The sequence below is a fragment of the Protopterus annectens genome, chromosome 4.part1 (genome assembly GCF_019279795.1).
Source record: "Protopterus annectens isolate FY-2018-M chromosome 4.part1, PAN1.0, whole genome shotgun sequence".
NCBI lineage: Eukaryota > Metazoa > Chordata > Ceratodontiformes > Protopteridae > Protopterus > Protopterus annectens.
This window is the reverse complement of record NC_056734.1, coordinates 368,224,864-368,241,859: the sequence shown is the minus strand read 5'-3', so window position 1 is coordinate 368,241,859 and position 16,996 is coordinate 368,224,864. Positions and strand designations below refer to the sequence as shown.

At 36.9% G+C, this 16,996-nt stretch overlaps 1 protein-coding gene across 2 annotated transcripts in view; it reads left to right on the top strand.

The window, feature by feature from the left end:
• Positions 1–16,996, top strand: part of LOC122800861 (protein phosphatase inhibitor 2-like) — a 676,862-nt gene that overhangs the window by 63,485 nt on the left and 596,381 nt on the right. The window contains exon 2 of one of the 2 annotated variants that reach the window (XM_044070182.1): positions 16,336–16,443. The exons of the other annotated variant lie outside the window; for it this stretch is intronic. Within the exon in view, the coding sequence (XP_043926117.1) occupies positions 16,336–16,443 (108 nt within the window). The remainder of the gene's footprint in view (positions 1–16,335; positions 16,444–16,996) is intronic. 2 annotated transcript variants of the gene reach the window in all.

Genomic DNA, 16,996 nt, shown 5'->3' with positions numbered 1-16,996 from the left:
TAAAAAGCCTAAGTGTTTTACAAGGTGCTGGACTAGGTTAAGCTCTTGTACAAGAGTTCTGTTTTAGAGTCTTCTGTTATTACTCTTTCCCACTGAGAAGTCATCTGAACTCCTTTCTTCTTGCAGTGTTTTTCTTACAGGTGAAGATAATAGAGCCATTGATGTGGTAAAGAAGTGCATACTTCTGCCACTTCAGCTTTTTGTGTTGATTGCCAAACTCGTGTGATAGATACAGTTGTTCTATTCTGGGTAATTTTGATAAGGTGTTTTCTGACTGATTTCAGAACCCAAATCTTCAGCACTTTTTTTTTTTTTTTTTTAATATAGAAGTAAAAAGTCTAGCCACTTGAGAGGCAGAATTAAAAATAGTTGTGATATTGCAGATGCCTCTTCTAAGACTGCAGTTACTGGTTTGGTTCTGCATAGGTTTTCATACCTTAGACCTCAGCGTTTGCCTGAGGGTGTCTAGGCTAAATTGCTAGATTTTCCTTTGGATTATGACAAACTGAAATGCTGTCAGCCCAGCTAGCTGGAATTTTGTAAGTAACTCTAGAACATTTGTGAATATTAATATGTTTTTTATAGAAGTGTAACCGAAGGAATTACTGCCAGCCCAGCTGTCTGGAATTTTGTAAATAATCATATAATTTTTGAATATCAACATGATTCATATGCTTGTGTTACAAATGTAAGAAAACTGTATTATGTGTATATTAAACTACTGGTGCAGAATTGTGTGTTGAACAGGGTTTGTACAGTACAGAACTTCAGGGATGTGGCCACAGTGTACACTACTGAAAGAACAGAAATGTATGTAAACTATATATATCTGTGCAAATGTATGTTTTAATAGTAAAAGCTGGAACATAGAGTTGCATTTCAACTTATTTTCTTGAAGTTTTGCAAGTTAAGCATTTTACGATTGTGTTATCTGTCTTTCAGTTCAGCAGACACAATGTCTAGAACTATTAGTTTTTGTATTGTATTGAAATAGAAATAATTTACTAGGTTTCAAATGTAAAAGCGTTTTATTGTTTTACGTCTTCCAAATTCTGCAAACTTCTGAGCGATACGTTCTCACAAAGAGATGTTAAAATTGTGTTAGTATTTCTTTAGCCTTGGAACTGAAGTCGGGTGACAGAGTGATGTCATTCAAGCTAACCCAGCAGTAATGTTTATTATTAATTTAAGAACTCTCTGAGAGAGACAGGCATTCTGTATTTTGTGTTTTACCTAGCAAGAACATCAACTCATCATCATCATCATCTGCATTTGCTTGTCTAAGTAAGATTTAGGGTATAGTATCTCTCTTAGATGATATTTATTTATTTTATTTAGTTATTTATTTTAGTTACTTATTTACTTATTTATTTACTTAGTTACTTACTTACCGGGAAATTCTGACTGGACACCGGTCCTTTTTCAGCGGAGGACCGGGGAGAAAAGCTCCACATGCATAAATTGTGTTCCAGTATAGATCTTGACATACAGTAAATAACATAATAAAATACAGTTAACACAGTAGATACATAGAATACCATAGATTAAAAAAAATGTATTAAAACCAGTTTTGATTTTGTTAGTTTGATGGAATAAGAGTAAATAGAACGTATTGTAATGTTGTAGAGTGAGTAGTACTTGGGTCAACATAACATAGTAAAGCTTAGTTTAGATGTTTTCTGTATTTAGACTGTCTTGCAAGGTTTTAAAATATTTCCTGTGATTTTGAACTATGAAGTAACTGTGATTATTGTCTTGTCCTTTTATTATTTATGAAGTGTATTTAAACCCCTCTTTGTGGCTGATATTTGTGAGACATATTTAAGCTCTTCTAGTACTTGCATATGTATGTGGTGACACTGTCCAGGCCACTACTAAATAGCCTTGCAAGTCTTTGTCAACATTACCATTTGGATTAGTAGTAACATTGAACAAGTAGGATTGGACACCCTTTGTTAAAGGTCGTATAGTAGCTGATAAAGTGGTTGGTGGCAGTGATAACTACCTTTATAGTCTGGTCAGTGGCGGGCATAGCTAGTAAACCTGTGCCAGCCTTTCCTGTGTGTGTGTGTGCATGCACCAGCTACTTGGGCAGGGGCACAAAGTACTGGTTGGACAGAGAGGGTGCTGGAGGTCTTAGCTTGGCCACTCGGCTGAGATCTCTACCCTGTAGCTGTGCTAGATGGGAGTCTTACTGGGGATCTGGATAAAGAGGGAGACATCAGCCCCAAACAGACTGTGGTTTGTGTTCTTGAGGGGAAGTTGCACTTTACTGTGTGTGTACTTGTTATCTTTCCATTGTGTACGTCCCTCACTGTTGCCAGTGGTGAGGATTGAGACTCCTTGATTACTGGGCCAGTGCAGGGGTTTCACATGGCTAAACAGACATTTTTGGTTTTGCAGGTACAGAACTTTTTATATCCTTGCAGGAAAAGGAAAGGTCATGCAGGTCATACCATGGGGCCAGGCCTAGGGGGAGAATGACCCCTCTGTTATAAACAGAAGTAGCAGTCCACAAAAATTGATGGGCCAAATAATAGTCAAAAAGATGGTAGTGTGGACTATTGAGGATAAGAAAGAAATTTTTTTTTGTTATTATTATGCAAAAAGCCCAAAATTTCTATATGCAATATATACACAAAGGATGAGAGAGAAATTAGAGGAAAGAAAAATACTTCCGCAAAAAAGTGTCAAAAGCTTCAAATAAAAGTTTGTGTTCACTAATGCAACAGATTTGTAAAAAACATAATATAGACCAAGGAATTTTGAGCTGTTTGGAAAAGATGCATCTGAGTAAGGGCAAACATATAAACAACAAAACTTAAGAGATTTGTCAAAAGTATAAAAAAGAAATATGGACATGGGGATAGAGAGAGAGAGAGAGAGATTTGGTAAGTCGAAAGCCACATTAATACAAAAAAGGAAGGTATTTGAAGAGAAATGCAGGCAAAAGCATCCAGATATGGAAAATTTTGCAATAAAAAAATATCAGAGGGAATGTAGGAAAGATTAGTAAAGTAGAAAGGTAAAAGGTAAAATAGAAGTTGAGGTTATGGAACATCTGCAAAGCTAAGGATTTGGTGTAGAAAGTCTAGCAAAGGTTACATCACAGCATGATGGAACAAGTCCCCAGAGTAAGGCGAAACAGGAAGATCCGGAGACATCTGAAGAAGAAAAAAGGACATGGGGAAAGAAAGAGATTTAATATGGTATAATATTTGTAGAAAGTAGCAAGCAGGACTAATCGATAAAAAAGAGCAGCACCAAAGATATTTGAAGAGAAATAACATAAAAAGAGTCTGTACATGGAAAACTTTACAATACAAAAAATAAGACACAGGGGAACAGTAGAGGAGAAGATTAGTAATGGAGAAGTTAAAGAAATAGAAATTGAGGTTATGGAGTACGTACAAAGCAAAGGATTTGGTGTAGAAAATGTAACTTGAAAAGCGCTACAGCAGGATAGATCAATGGGCATCCAAATTAAGGAGAAACCAGTGTAACAGGAAGCAACTGGTCTGTTCCCATATGAAGATATTTTGGAGTCTTCCACAGGAAGCGAGTATAAACGTTCACTTGAAGCTGGACAGGAAGGGAAGGAACGGGGAACTCCTGATGCAGTGAATGTTAAGGAGTGATAGGCAGAGATAGGACAGAGCAACAGATGACACAGGATGAAACTGAAGAGAATGTCCCACAGGAAGATGCTATAGAACTTGCTATAGAATGCCAGCAGGAAATGGAGAACAAAAAATGTGCCCTCAGTTTAGAAGAAAATGAGCAAAGAGAAGAACTGCTTGATTTAATAGAGATAGACATGTTAAGATCAATGAAAGAAATAGACTGAACAAGGTCAATAAAACCCAAAAAGTCAGAAGTTTGATGAAAACAAATGAACACAGTAATTGGGACTGCATTGAGGTCCATGCAGTAAAAGAGAAGTAAATAAGATATTACTGTGCAGCTAAATTTAATAATAGATAAATTTCTATCCCAAGAACACAGGGAAAGGAAGGGGAGAAATTGAATACCATCATAGAAGTATCGAATAGAGAAAACTATAAAGCAATTAAGACAAGAAGTGTCACTGTTAAGAGTGTAGAAGAGGGAACAGATCAACAAAGAATACTCGGACGTGATAAAAACAATGCACAGTATGATAATGGATAAAGATTCGTTATGCACTGTTGCAAATAATAAACTAACAGTATCAGCACAGACAGAAAAATTAGAAGATACACAGGTAAATATAAAGGAAAAGTACAAAATTAGCAATTTATTGATGACCCAAAAAGTTTTCTAGAGAATTGGGAAACGAGGTAAAAGGAATTGAAAGGCCACCAATACAAGGAGAAGTAGATGCATTTTGGAGAAGTCTTTACGAAGATCCTGTGGAGCATAACAAATATGCTAAATGGATAGAAGTAAAAGAAAGAACAAGAAGTTCAAACGTATATGATATGAAATGGGATGAAGTAACAGACAGAGAGATTGAAACAAAAAGTTAAGAAAATCCTTTATTTGGAAAACCCCAGGTCCAGATGCAGTATCTAACTTCTGGTTAAAAGTATTAACATCTTTGCACAAAAATTTAGCAATGAGTAAGACGTATTTTATATGCGCACCCTGAACAGATACCAACCCGGCTACCAACGGGGAAAAAACATGCTCCTCCTTGAGTGAACCTGCAAGCTACCCTAAAATTATAGACCAATAACTTGCCTTCCGACGATATATAAACTATACACTGGAATTGATGCAGACAGAGTTTTATAATCATTTAGAAGAAGACTCATTTATGGTAATAGAACAAAAGGCCAATAAAAAGTCATATGGAACAAAGAATCATTTTGTGCTAAAGTCGTAGTGGAGAACTGTAAAAAGGGGGAGTATAGCATCAATTGACTACAAATTAATCATTTGACAGTATCCTACATTCATGGATAAGAGTGCTTAAAAATGTATAAGATGCACCCTACAATGGTAAACTACATCACAGCGACCATGAAACGGTGGCAAACCAGTTTGCAGTTAAGTTATGGTAAAGGGCAAATTATTATTCCAGTGATAAAAATCCAAATTGGGAATATCAGGGTGACTCTGTCACCTATGCTCTTTTGCCTTACCCTTAACCCATTAAGCTGTGTAACAGATTAAGTTGCGACTATAATTTGGCTCCCAGAAACTAACAAAATGTAAAGACTTCTCATCTTCGCTTTCAGTGATTTAAAACTCTCTAGTGCTTCAGATGAAGAAGTGAAAGCACAACTGCAAGTAGTCAAACCTTTTTCAGATGATAGGAAAATGTTATTTGGTTTTAAATAGTGTTGCTAATTTATAACTTTTTGTTGTGGGTTGCGGTTTTTTATTTTTAGAGGCTGATGGGAAGTATGTTTAAGACTAATTTCTGCGTTCTAATTTTAATGGCAGTGTCTGCCCTGATGTATTAAATTTTGTAGTAGGCTGCATTATTTCTAGTTTTCAAGTGTTTTGGAGCTTGTTATTACAGTGGATATAAAAAGTGTACACACCCCTGTTAAAATAACAGATTTTTGTGATATAAAAAAAATGAGACCACAATAAATCATTTCAAAAGTTTTCCCACCTGACCTATAAGTTGTACATTTCAATTGAAAAACAAATCTGTTAGGGGAAAAATATAAAAAATAAAAAACGTACAATAAGCTGGTTGCATAAGTGTGCACACCCTTAAACTGATACTTTGTTGAAGCACCTTTTGATTTAATTGCAGCATTCAGGCTTTTTGGGTACGGTTGCAAGACGGAAGCCTTTTCTTACACACACAAACATCAGGCCCAGCTAAAATTTGTAAAACAATACATCAAGCCTCCCAAAAGCATGTGAGAAAATCTGTTATGGTCTGATGAGACTAAGGTTGGACTTTTTGGCTATAATTCCAAAAGGTATGTTTGGCACAAAAACAACACATCACCAAAAGAACACAATCCCCACGGTGAAGCATGGTGGTGGTAGTATCATGCTTTGGAGTTTCTTTTCTTCAGCTGGAACTGGGGCTTTAGTCAAGGTGGCGGGAATTATGAACATTTCCAAATACCAGTCCCTTTTGGCCCAAAACCTTCAGGTGGCTGCTAGATAGCTGAAGATGAAGAGGAATTTCACCTTTCAGCACAAGAATGACCCCAAGCATATGTCCAAATCAACAAAAGAATGGCTTCACCAGAAGATAAAAATTTAAAGTTTTGGAATTGCCCCGCCAGAGCCCAGACCTAAATCCAATAGAAAGTCTTTGGAGTGACCTGAAGAGGGCTGTGCACAAGAGGTGCCCTTGCAATCTGACAGATTTGGAGCACTTTTGCGAGGAAGAGTGGGTAAATATTGCCAAGTCAAGATGTGCCATGCTGATGGACTCCTATCCAAGAAGACTGAATGCTGTAATTAAATCTAAAGGTGCTTCAACAAAGTATTAGTTTGAAGGGTATGCACACTTATGCAACCAACTTATTGAACGTTTTATATTTTTTTCCCCTAACAGATTTATTTTTTCATTTTGAATTGTACAGGTTATAGGTCACATTAAAGGTGGGGAAAGTTTTGGAATGGTTTATTGTGGTCTCATGTTTTTGTATCGCAAAAACCAGGCATTTTAACAGAGGTGTGTACACTTCATTTTTATTTATTTATTTTTTATATCCACTGTATGTATAGGTATATCGCAAGCATGTTTTAGTGAATTGAAAAAAGAGATGTATTAGAGTAATTTTACATACACTTGGTGTAAAGACCCTTGATAGCGTATAATACTCCCTTGGGTATGTACCTGACTAGACACGTGCAGCAACTGAAACGTCTGCAGAGATTTCCAGTGCCCTACAATGATTGCGTCAAATCTCTGTATCTTTATTCTGTATCATACAGACTTCTGAGAAGGGATCTTTGCCTGTCATACATTGCATCACTGGACCCTGTTTTGGTGAACCTTTTGCGCATCCAGAAAACAAACCGCATGAGAACTACTAGATTAAGACCTAGTTTGCTTGTGACATAAGTAGGACATGTTGGAGAGGCAGATAAATTTCTCAGATAATTGCTTTTCTCTGGGACAGGCTCCCCATCCATGGGAAGCGGAGTTCCTCCCTATCCCTATTTAAGCACAACTTGGATTAATGGATCGGTACTAGGAATTTCACCTCTGGTCTGGCACTAATGTTTCTGAAGGACAGAGGCAGACAGTAAATCACCCCCAATATAAATCAAATGTTTGTCACATTTGGGTTGTACAGCTAGACCCTAGTAGCCGTTGGACTAGTATGGTCCTATAAATGTGTGTGTGTGTGTGTGTGTGTGGTGGTTTTTATTTATTTATTTTATTTTTTATTTATTTATTTTTGTGTATTTATAAAATACTGTAGTTATTATGGATGGCAGGTTAGTTTATTTGCTCCGGTCCAAACCCTGTTTCCTGTAGTCAAGGGCCAAGAGACCCAAATCCTCTAAACCAAGTATCAGACTATAAAAAAAAAAAGTTTTGGTGCATTTTTCAAGGAATTGTGATCTTCAAGGGAAGAGAGGTTTACTGTTGCTCATGTTTTCAATGTGCAACTGTTTTGTTTAGCAAATGGTTGTTATTGTTTGTGCTTTTAAAATTTGAAAACCGTGTTCATAACACAACAAGTAAGAAACTTGTTTTGCATGCAGAAGGCTGTGGGTTCTATTCCCACACCATGTTGACAAATTGCTGATACTGTGTTTTTTACTTTAAGTGGGGTAGGGGTGCTGCAGTCCTGAGTGTCCATTAGATGAGATGCCTAGTAACTATGAACCTGTTGTTTGTTTTAGTCAATTCCCTATTGCAATATTACCAGCTTATCAATTTTATTTATTTTAATGTAGTACAGGCAATTTAACCTTCAAGGGCAACGGGCACTGAATTAGTAGATGAAACACTGAACTAAGAAGTTGTTTACTAGCTGCAACCTTTTCTTTAGTTACTGATCTTTTTTTTAATGTGGAGTTATTCAGATGACTTTTACTTCTGCAGAGATTGTGCATATTGACTGACTGTTATAATGAAAGAAGTTTGAGTGGCCTTTTTATGGTTAATGTTCTGAAATGGACAGTTTTATTGGTTCATACATTTTGTTTCAGTGCATACATGAAAATTGTATAAAACTACAAATTTAAAAATGCAGGCTAACAAGTGGTGCTGTATTTTACAAGTGATATAATTTAATGTAATATTAGGAGGGTGAATTAAAGAGCACATGCGTATATGCATGGTCCAGAAAATGTGTGCAAGGGGCCTATGATTTGAAAACGTCTCAAAGGTAAACGTAATTTGCCATTGGTCACATGAATTTTGTTTGAATGTGGGTTTCAGTGCTGTTTCGATTAATGTGAGTTTCAAGGGCAGAGAAGTTTACTGTTAATGCTAAGCCAGTTTTCATTGTGAGACTGTATTGTTTTGTTTAGCAAAAAATGTCTCCGTGTTTGTGCTATAAAATTTGAATACTTTTTAAATTTACTTCTACAACAATTACAGATATTTGAATTTAAGAAAATAGTTTGCACGCTGACAGGTTTGAACAGTGTTTATGGTAGCTGGGGAGAAATAGCCAAGCGATGGGACTCTGGAATGGCTGCGAAGGAAGGGGGTCTGTGTGTGTGTGTTCTGCCTAGGGCCCCATGTGACCTTGATCCTGCACCTCTCTCTCTCTCTCTCTCTGTCTCTGTCTCTGTCTCTGTCTCTGTCTCTCTCTGTCTCTGTCTCTCACTCACTCACTCACTCACTCACTCACTCACTCACTCACTCACTCACTCTCCCAATCTCACACATGCAGCCACTTTTTCAGTCACTCAGACGTCTGTCTCGCTCTCCCGATCTCTGTCTCACACACAGACTCTTTTGCTTTCTTGCACGCACACTCATACAGGCTATCACTTACCTGCAATCAGCTGCTAAGCTTTACGGCTTCCGGCTCTCCAGGGCGCTGAAGCGCGCAGTTTGGGAACCTGTGCCATAGGCTATTAATACTGCAACAGTGATCAGTCGGACATCTACTGTTATGGTAAGTTCTTACACAACTATACTTCCATTTTACTTTTAATAAAGGTCTTTTACAAAATTATCACTTGTGATGTAGGTGCATTTATTTGAAGTAATCAAACCATGTTAACAAGTTCACATTTACAAACTTTGTACATCACATATTTTGTTCTATACCATACACTCAAAGCAACATTACACAAATTGTTCAGTTCCTGTCTTCTCTCTTAAACCTCATTCATTCTCCAAAACATATTTCTGCATGCGTTGTTCCTGCAATTTTCATTTTTTGTGTGTAATTTATTCCTGCTCTTTTCTAAAGATCCCACTTAATTTTCATTTATCTCTGTTACAATATTTATTTACTTCAAGTGTAGTTAGTTAGTTAGTTTACACTTTGATTTCCATGTTAGTATTTGCTCTTTTAGCAGTCAGTAAAATTAAACTTAAGGCTTTACTATGTTTTTAGGCAATTCTGATCTTGTATTCCAGCTCAAAAACGTATTTCCTTAGTTACACTCCTTTTGCTTTCCCAGGATTCCTGACGTAGTACTCTGTAGGGGATTTGTAATGAGTTGGAGACTTTAAACTCTGAGAGCATATGCTTTCAGGTACCGCTTTCTTCCCCTTTACACCTCCAGAATTTGTCATTTACCTGACAAAAATTATTTGCAGTGTGTTTGGGGTATAAAAGTATCAATGCAAACACTTCCAGGTAAAAGTCCTAAATCTTCAAGAGTCTCTTGCATGTTTGCGAGCCATATATACATCCTCCCATTGTTTCTTTGTGAAATGCTTATCTAATCTTTCTTCCCAATTTTTTCCTGATGTCTTCTGGTTGATTCTTATAGTTATTGTACAGTATTTTATGTCCTCCAAATTATACCTTTAACAGCAGCTTCTGTTCTAGATTCGATTAAAAACTCAACCAGTGTAGGCCTTTCATTTAGGATTCCTCTCTCTCTTCCTTTTTGTCTCTACTCTGATATCAATCTCTTATAGGGAATGTGATCTCTAGCCTGCAATCCAAATGTCTTTTTGGCCTCCTTTCCCATTCTGCTACCATTCCCTCTATTTGTTCCCAATACCTTAGTTTATTTCCCAGCGTCCCCTAGTAAATTCCAGCCTCCTCTTGCCTATTCTCTGTACCCCTAATTGCAGTCAGCTGTATTGGCATAAGCTCCTTTCACCATTCCTTTGTTGGCATAGTTCTTGGTATATTTTCTGCTACTTTATGAATATAATATTCCTTATGACTGTTTTTCCTCCTTGAGGATCTGCATCCAGAATCTCTCACTTTATCTTTATTCATCCTCCTCCTCCCACTTTGAATTGCAGCTTTTTCCTTGTGTTATGCATAAGAGCTCTAACTCTGTAGCTCTAAAATATCCCATCAAATCGGGTATTCCTAAACCACCTTGTTCTTTTGGGAGGATCAACTTGTGCAGTTTAACTGTTGCCATCTTTTTTTTCCCAGATAAAATCTTTACTATCCATTTCTCCTCCTCTGGGTGATAAAAATATCTGACCTGTGTATCAAACTAAAGAGACTAAAATATTTTGCTACTTGTACCTTGATGTGGTTTACTTTGAAAATTATGAGTACAGGTTGGACAAAAATGGGAATGTGATACCACAGTTTGTTGATTTCAGTTTTTGCTGACCTGCGCTATTGTGTGCAATTTAGCGAATGCCACTGTGCATTCGAACATATGTCATTGGAGTTATGACTACAGATTGAGATACAGTGGGGTCGGGAAATTACCCTTTTCACCACTGTAGTGTGATCTTGGAGTTGGAATGTATTTGCAGAGGGTGGGGGGTGCAACCCCCTACATTGTGTGTGTGGGGGTGCAGGGGGCACAGTCCTCCTGCAAAAACATTACGTGATGTGCAGTAGGACATGCAATACAGAATATCGAAGTGTGAATTTGAATGTTTTGCTCTATGCACTTAGACATTCTGTCCTAATTAATATGCTGTATGTTGCACATCTGAATTGAAGATGTGAATGGATTTTGTTCTGTACTATGATATTTTCATAGGAAACTCTTGCTGTCCACATCCATAGGCAAGCGCTTCCAGTTTTGTATTATTTGTTTGGTCTCTTCCTTTGTATCATTGTCTGCTGTAACAATCTGTTTTAATCCATACTCCTAAGTACTACATTTTATCACGTCTCCATAAATATGGGTATTTATTTATTTGACATTAGTTGACTGGGCTATTGCCCTTTTTCAGTGGAGGCTCAGGGAGAAAAGCTCCACAGTACAATAATTCCGAAAATTGTATGAAAAAGTAAAGTACAATACAGTAATTGGGCAAATAAGAGGAAAAAGCAGCAAGAGAGACATTTTCTACAATGTAGAAAGTAAAGAAACTGGTAATAAGTGGTAAAAAACTGGCAAAAACGCATTTGAATTCTGTTAGTGGACAACAGTAGTTTCCCAAGCAGTTTGCTTTCTAATCTACAGGAAGTGTAGATATTTAATAAAGCAGCAATATTGCAAAAATAGGATTCCGGTAGCCTGTTACCAGGAGTAAGAAGTGAAGGCGCATGGAAAGTAGTAAGTGATTGTCTTGTCATAATAGAGGGTATGTTTTGATAAGATAATTGGAGGGAATGGAGTGAGTTAAGGAGGAGAAAGTGGGATGATTACAGTGACAAGTCCAGGTGCTGTTTCGGTAATTTTTGAGCGTTTTTTTTTTTTTTTTTTTTAAATTCATGGACATTGGTAACATTTCTGAAGGTCATGGGGAGCTTGTTCAGTGAAATAGCTGGAACTTTATTATTTTATCAGGAAAGGCAAATGATTTCATTGCTTTACTCAAAGTCCCAGCTTACTATGCCAAGTGCTTTCTCTGCATCAAGCCCGACCAACAGCAGTGGTATTTTCTTACATTCTGCTTCCTTTTGGATTGTCATTGTTCTGTTAATGTTGTCAAATGTTTGCCTCCTCTCCCCCAAAACTACATTGATCCATATCCGTCAAGTTTGGCATCACTTTGCCATTCCTTTAGACATTTATAAACATGGCTACTTTATAGTCACGGTTTAAAATTGAAATGGGCGGTATCTGAAGTTGGGTCTGATGGGTCTTTTAATATCTTTATGTATTGCAGCCACCACAGCTTTTGTCCAGTGTGCTGGTGCCTCCTGTCTTTTTTTTTAAATATTGTTAAGCAAAACCTTCCAGATCTTCATCACATTCTTCCCTCCTAACTTACGAACTTTTACTGGAATACCATCTATTTCTGGAGGCTTTCCTGCAGAGTGGTTATACGTCACCATTTTATCTCCTCTCTTATCTTGATTTTTAATTAATTGTAGTGTCTCATGTACCTCTAACCTTGGCATATTTGTTTTCCATAAATATTTCCATTTTTGCCCCCCCCCCTATTATTTCTAATACTGCTACAGGATCTTTAGTTTTTTTTTTTTTTTTTTTTTCTTTATGGGCTCCCTATGTTTGCCAACAGCCATTTCTGCTTTCTGTTGCCTAAGTCATTGTGTTAGAAGTTTTTGTGCTCTGGAGTTATCAAAAAAAAAAGTTACTAAACAGCAATCTTTCTAAACTTCTGTGTATTATCGAGGTACTCCCTTATTTTCTCTCTAGCACTCTGCAGTTGTGCCTCCTCTTCTGTGAGAATCCCCTTATTTTGTAATAATGTAACCTTTGTTAGCCCTTCTAAATAATTCCTTGTTACTTCTTAACCAGTTCTTTCTCTTATTTCTACCCTGTTTTTAAATTTTATCCCACTAGCTATAACTTCTGGAGTAATTTCCATTTTCCTTCATAACTCCCAGATAATTTCCTCTACCCTTTCCTTGAATTCCTCTCTCTAACAGGTAGGTGAGATAGCACCAGTGTCTCCTTTTCACTTGATTACCTTGCATTTTTATCTTGGTGGTTGTTGGTGCATGAACTTGAAATAGTTCTTGGATGCATGTCGAAGCTTTCTATTAAATGCAAATATTCCTGTGAAGTACAATTTCTGTCTAGTTTAGCCCAGTTGTTGTACCTTTGGGAGTAATATGTAAATTCTCTGAGTTCCTATTACTAAATTCACGTCTTTCATACAAAAATGTTTTCGGAATTTTTTTTCAGAAATCTACACTCTTGTTATATTTTTCCCATTCAGGCCCCCCAGATACATCCTTATTGTTGCAAATCAAATTTCAACTCTGACCTATAAGTAATATTCCCTGCTGAAAGCGTATTATTTCTCCCAAATTTTTAAGCTCCAGTTTTGAATGGAATAGAAGTACATGCCAGCGTAATCATCACCCCCTTCCAGTAGTCTTTTACTGCCACAAATCTGCCATTAACTTTTTTTTACCCTGTTTTTCCTGTCATTATCCGAGCTTTTTTAGCAATTAATAAGTACTCGCCTTTCCTCCTGATTCTGCTGAATGTCTGTCTTGAAATCCTTTAATAAAATTTGCTTGCTCAGTTGTTTCCAAATGTTTCCTGTAGCATTGTTATTTTCACTTTGTATTTTTAATATAATTAAGTATGCTTTCCTTTTGGTCTGTACCTGAGAGACCATTCCCATTCCAAGATAATATGAAAAGTGTTACCATTATGGCAAGAAGACTTTACCAACTGTTATGTATGGCATATTTTTTAAATGTCTGTTTCCCAGATTTTTAGTGATGCCCCCACTAATGTTTGGCACGTTAATCCTATATACAGTTTTTCTTATCAAGATTGGAATCTGTGTCACATTTTACAGGACTTTTTTTTTTTTTTTGTTTTAATAAAAACCCTCAAACAAAACCACACACACACCTCTATCTACCTATATTAAGTTATTACAAACACACATGGATATGTACCTCTTCAAATAATGAATTTTAACCCTCCTAATAGGAACATTCCTCCCAAATAGCTGCTAACATGGGCCTTAATTAACCTGAAATGTAGGTTACCCGTGCTAGGACACGTTATTGCCTGTGCTTCTATATAATTGGTTTCTGCCCTTCTTTTTTACCTCCCCCTCCCAGATGTGAAGAGAGCCTGAATGCTTTCAGAAGGCATTCTCTTTTGGTTTCTGCCCTTCTTTTTTACCTCCCCCTCCCAGATGTGAAGAGAGCCTGAATGCTTTCAGAAGGCATTCTCTTTTGGCCCTGAGGAAACCAGTGTTGTGGCTTTTTGTTGCTGCCATATCAGCTTTTCTCCTTGGAAATTTCTGCTTCAGCCTGAAAGACGAGCTGAAGCATTCGTTGCTAAAGAAACTTTATTACATTCATTGTTCTCACATTTAGTTGTTTTTTCTTAACTTGTTACTAAATTAAGCCAGGGGGTCTTAATCCAGACACTCACCTCATGCAAAAGTAAGAGAAAACATATCAACTCTACATGTATTAAATTCTGATTTGTGTACATTTGCACCCCTTCCCCCCCCCACCCATCAACCCACAGTTACAGTTTATTAACTTAAACATGCTTTTGCCTAACTTTTCTTCTCGTTTTGCACTGTAGTTGCCTACATTTCTGAATAGTAGAAAAAGAAAAAAGGCATGTGATTACTTTAGTAGCTGTATCACATATACAAGATCGACTAAAATTGCTTTACTACAAAACATGCAATTTATATGGTGAAAAGTTTTGTAGAAATGCAGTTAAAAATGGAAGTTGTTTTACTTGGTTACCGTTTTTTCTTCTCCTGCCCTCTGTATCTTTCCGAACATTAATGACATGAAGTGAGGCAAATGCTTTTCAGTTAAAAGTTTAACATGGTCAACAAAAAATCCACTCTTTCCACTTTTTCTTATACAGCCATGTTTCGCAAATAGGAGTGATACTGCTTTGCAGTCTCACATTTATTCACTAATTTTCATGTTACTGGTGGTCTTCCTGTTCATTTAAATCTCCCAGCTACAGATTTTGGTTCAATTCCAACTCCTGTGCTTCTGTCACTTTTTTCCTTTGGAACAGTGGAAGAGGTTGTCTGGCAAAAGTCCCTGTGTTTAGTATCAGAAAAATGAGAAGCAGAGTTCTCTTCTCCTTAATGGCTCACTTCTTGTTGGACAAACTTTTTTGTCTTTCCTTAGCCTGTTCTGCATCAAAAAATTTGTTTGATCCTCCAGTGTCTAAAATCGGCTAGATACAGCAACTTGAATCTCACACCTGCCCCTTAACATTCCCTGATTACTGGAATAAATTTGGTGCTCTGCTGCCTGGTGTACAGTGAATAATCATTTTCTACAAACATCGTACTCTTTCCAGTTTAATTCTTTGCCCCTTTTTGCCACAGTTTTGTCAGGATCAATTATTTCTGGTGGTAGGTTTAAATCTTTATTGATGCAGGTTTGGCTGCTTTTTCGTGGCTAGAGCTGGTGCATACACACCGTGTATCATTTCAGTTAACAGTTCCTGCTGTGTAATACCAGTCCAGTTGCTTATTTCTACCTTCATAATAAAATTAATATAGTCTGTTCCTTCTAGTTTTTCTGGTACAGCAAAAAAAATTCAAATTTTCCCCACATGGTCTCTGTCCTCTTAATTCTGCCTTTTTTGAAACATTCTTTTTGGGTAGTCTCATCTTGGCCAACCTTTTCTTCATTTCGACCTCTGATTCTTGCAGTTTTTATCAGCTCAGCCGAATACCTGTTTAAAGTTCCTTTCCAGCCTTGTCTTATTTTAGTTGATACATTCCTTTAGTGTTTATTTTAATTGGCTATGAGCATATTTGACTTATTTTTTCCCTCTAAATTAGTGGAAGCAACATCTTGCACAAAGCTGGAGCTTTAACTGCATTTTGCTGAACAGCTGCAGTGTTTTACCCAGTCAGTGTTTTCTTTTAACCTTTTTCAGTTGGTTTTCTTTCAGGCTCTTAATTTTTTCTTTCCTGCCATCCAGGCAGTGTACTTAATAGCAAGTAACTGAATTTATTAAAAGTGACAGAGTTCCTGGCCAACTGGGAAAGCTTACGTTAAACTGTTTAGTGTTCAGCCATCTTGGAACACAGTTTAACCAGTGTTAAACATAGATGTCAACTCTTCACCCCCCCCCCTTGTTGCAAGTTGGGTCAAAATAAAAGCAGATATCCATTATGTGGATTCTGTTCGCCTCTGCCTTTTGAATAGCTTTAGAATTGGCACCACTGTTTTAAAAAGGGTGGGCAGGGTCCTGTGTTGGCTATGTTGTACCGTTTTTGTGGAAAACTGGAAATCCTTACCTTGTCATGGAAGTGCTTGATGCTGCAGACAGCTGGCAGTACAAATGTAAAAAGAAAAATTTGATCTACACCAATGTAGATTCCATTCGAACAAATTACGGTATTTTTCCATCCTTTTATTACAGTAAGAAATCACAGAAATGGGATGAAATGAATATCTTGGCTACGTATCATCCAGCTGACAAAGATTATGGCCTGATGAAGATTGATGAACCAAGCACTCCATACCACAGGTAATTACTTTTCGTACTAAATGTTTATATAATGTAAATATGCAGTATTGAAGATTATTGACCATTGCAATTGTCACTCTGCTACTGGTCTCATTTGGAGAGATGTTTGGAAATACCATCTGTTACATTATTTAGGTATGTTGTCATTGTAAAAATAGATGTTTCATTTAAGTACTCTCTTCCCTTCCCCTCGAAGTTTATTTTATAAAAATGTCTACCTTTGGATTGTAAGCGAACACTGTATTAATGCCTTTGTAAATACTTGCACTAGATACTTTCCACTGCAGGCAAACACATCGCTATAATAATTTAAACTTACAGGGCTGAATTGCTAAACATGTTTAGGAAGTCTATGGGATGGTGTATCCTTACATTATGGTATCTCTTTAAGCACTATGCAAAAATGTATCTCTGTTTTAAAAAGTTATTTGATGTCTGTCTGGTGAAAATGTAAGTCTTGTTGCGCACACACAAGGAATATGACCCGATTCCAGTACTGGGTAGTACTTGCATTTCCATTGGCACGCTGGGTTCTAGGTACTGGTTCCTTGTA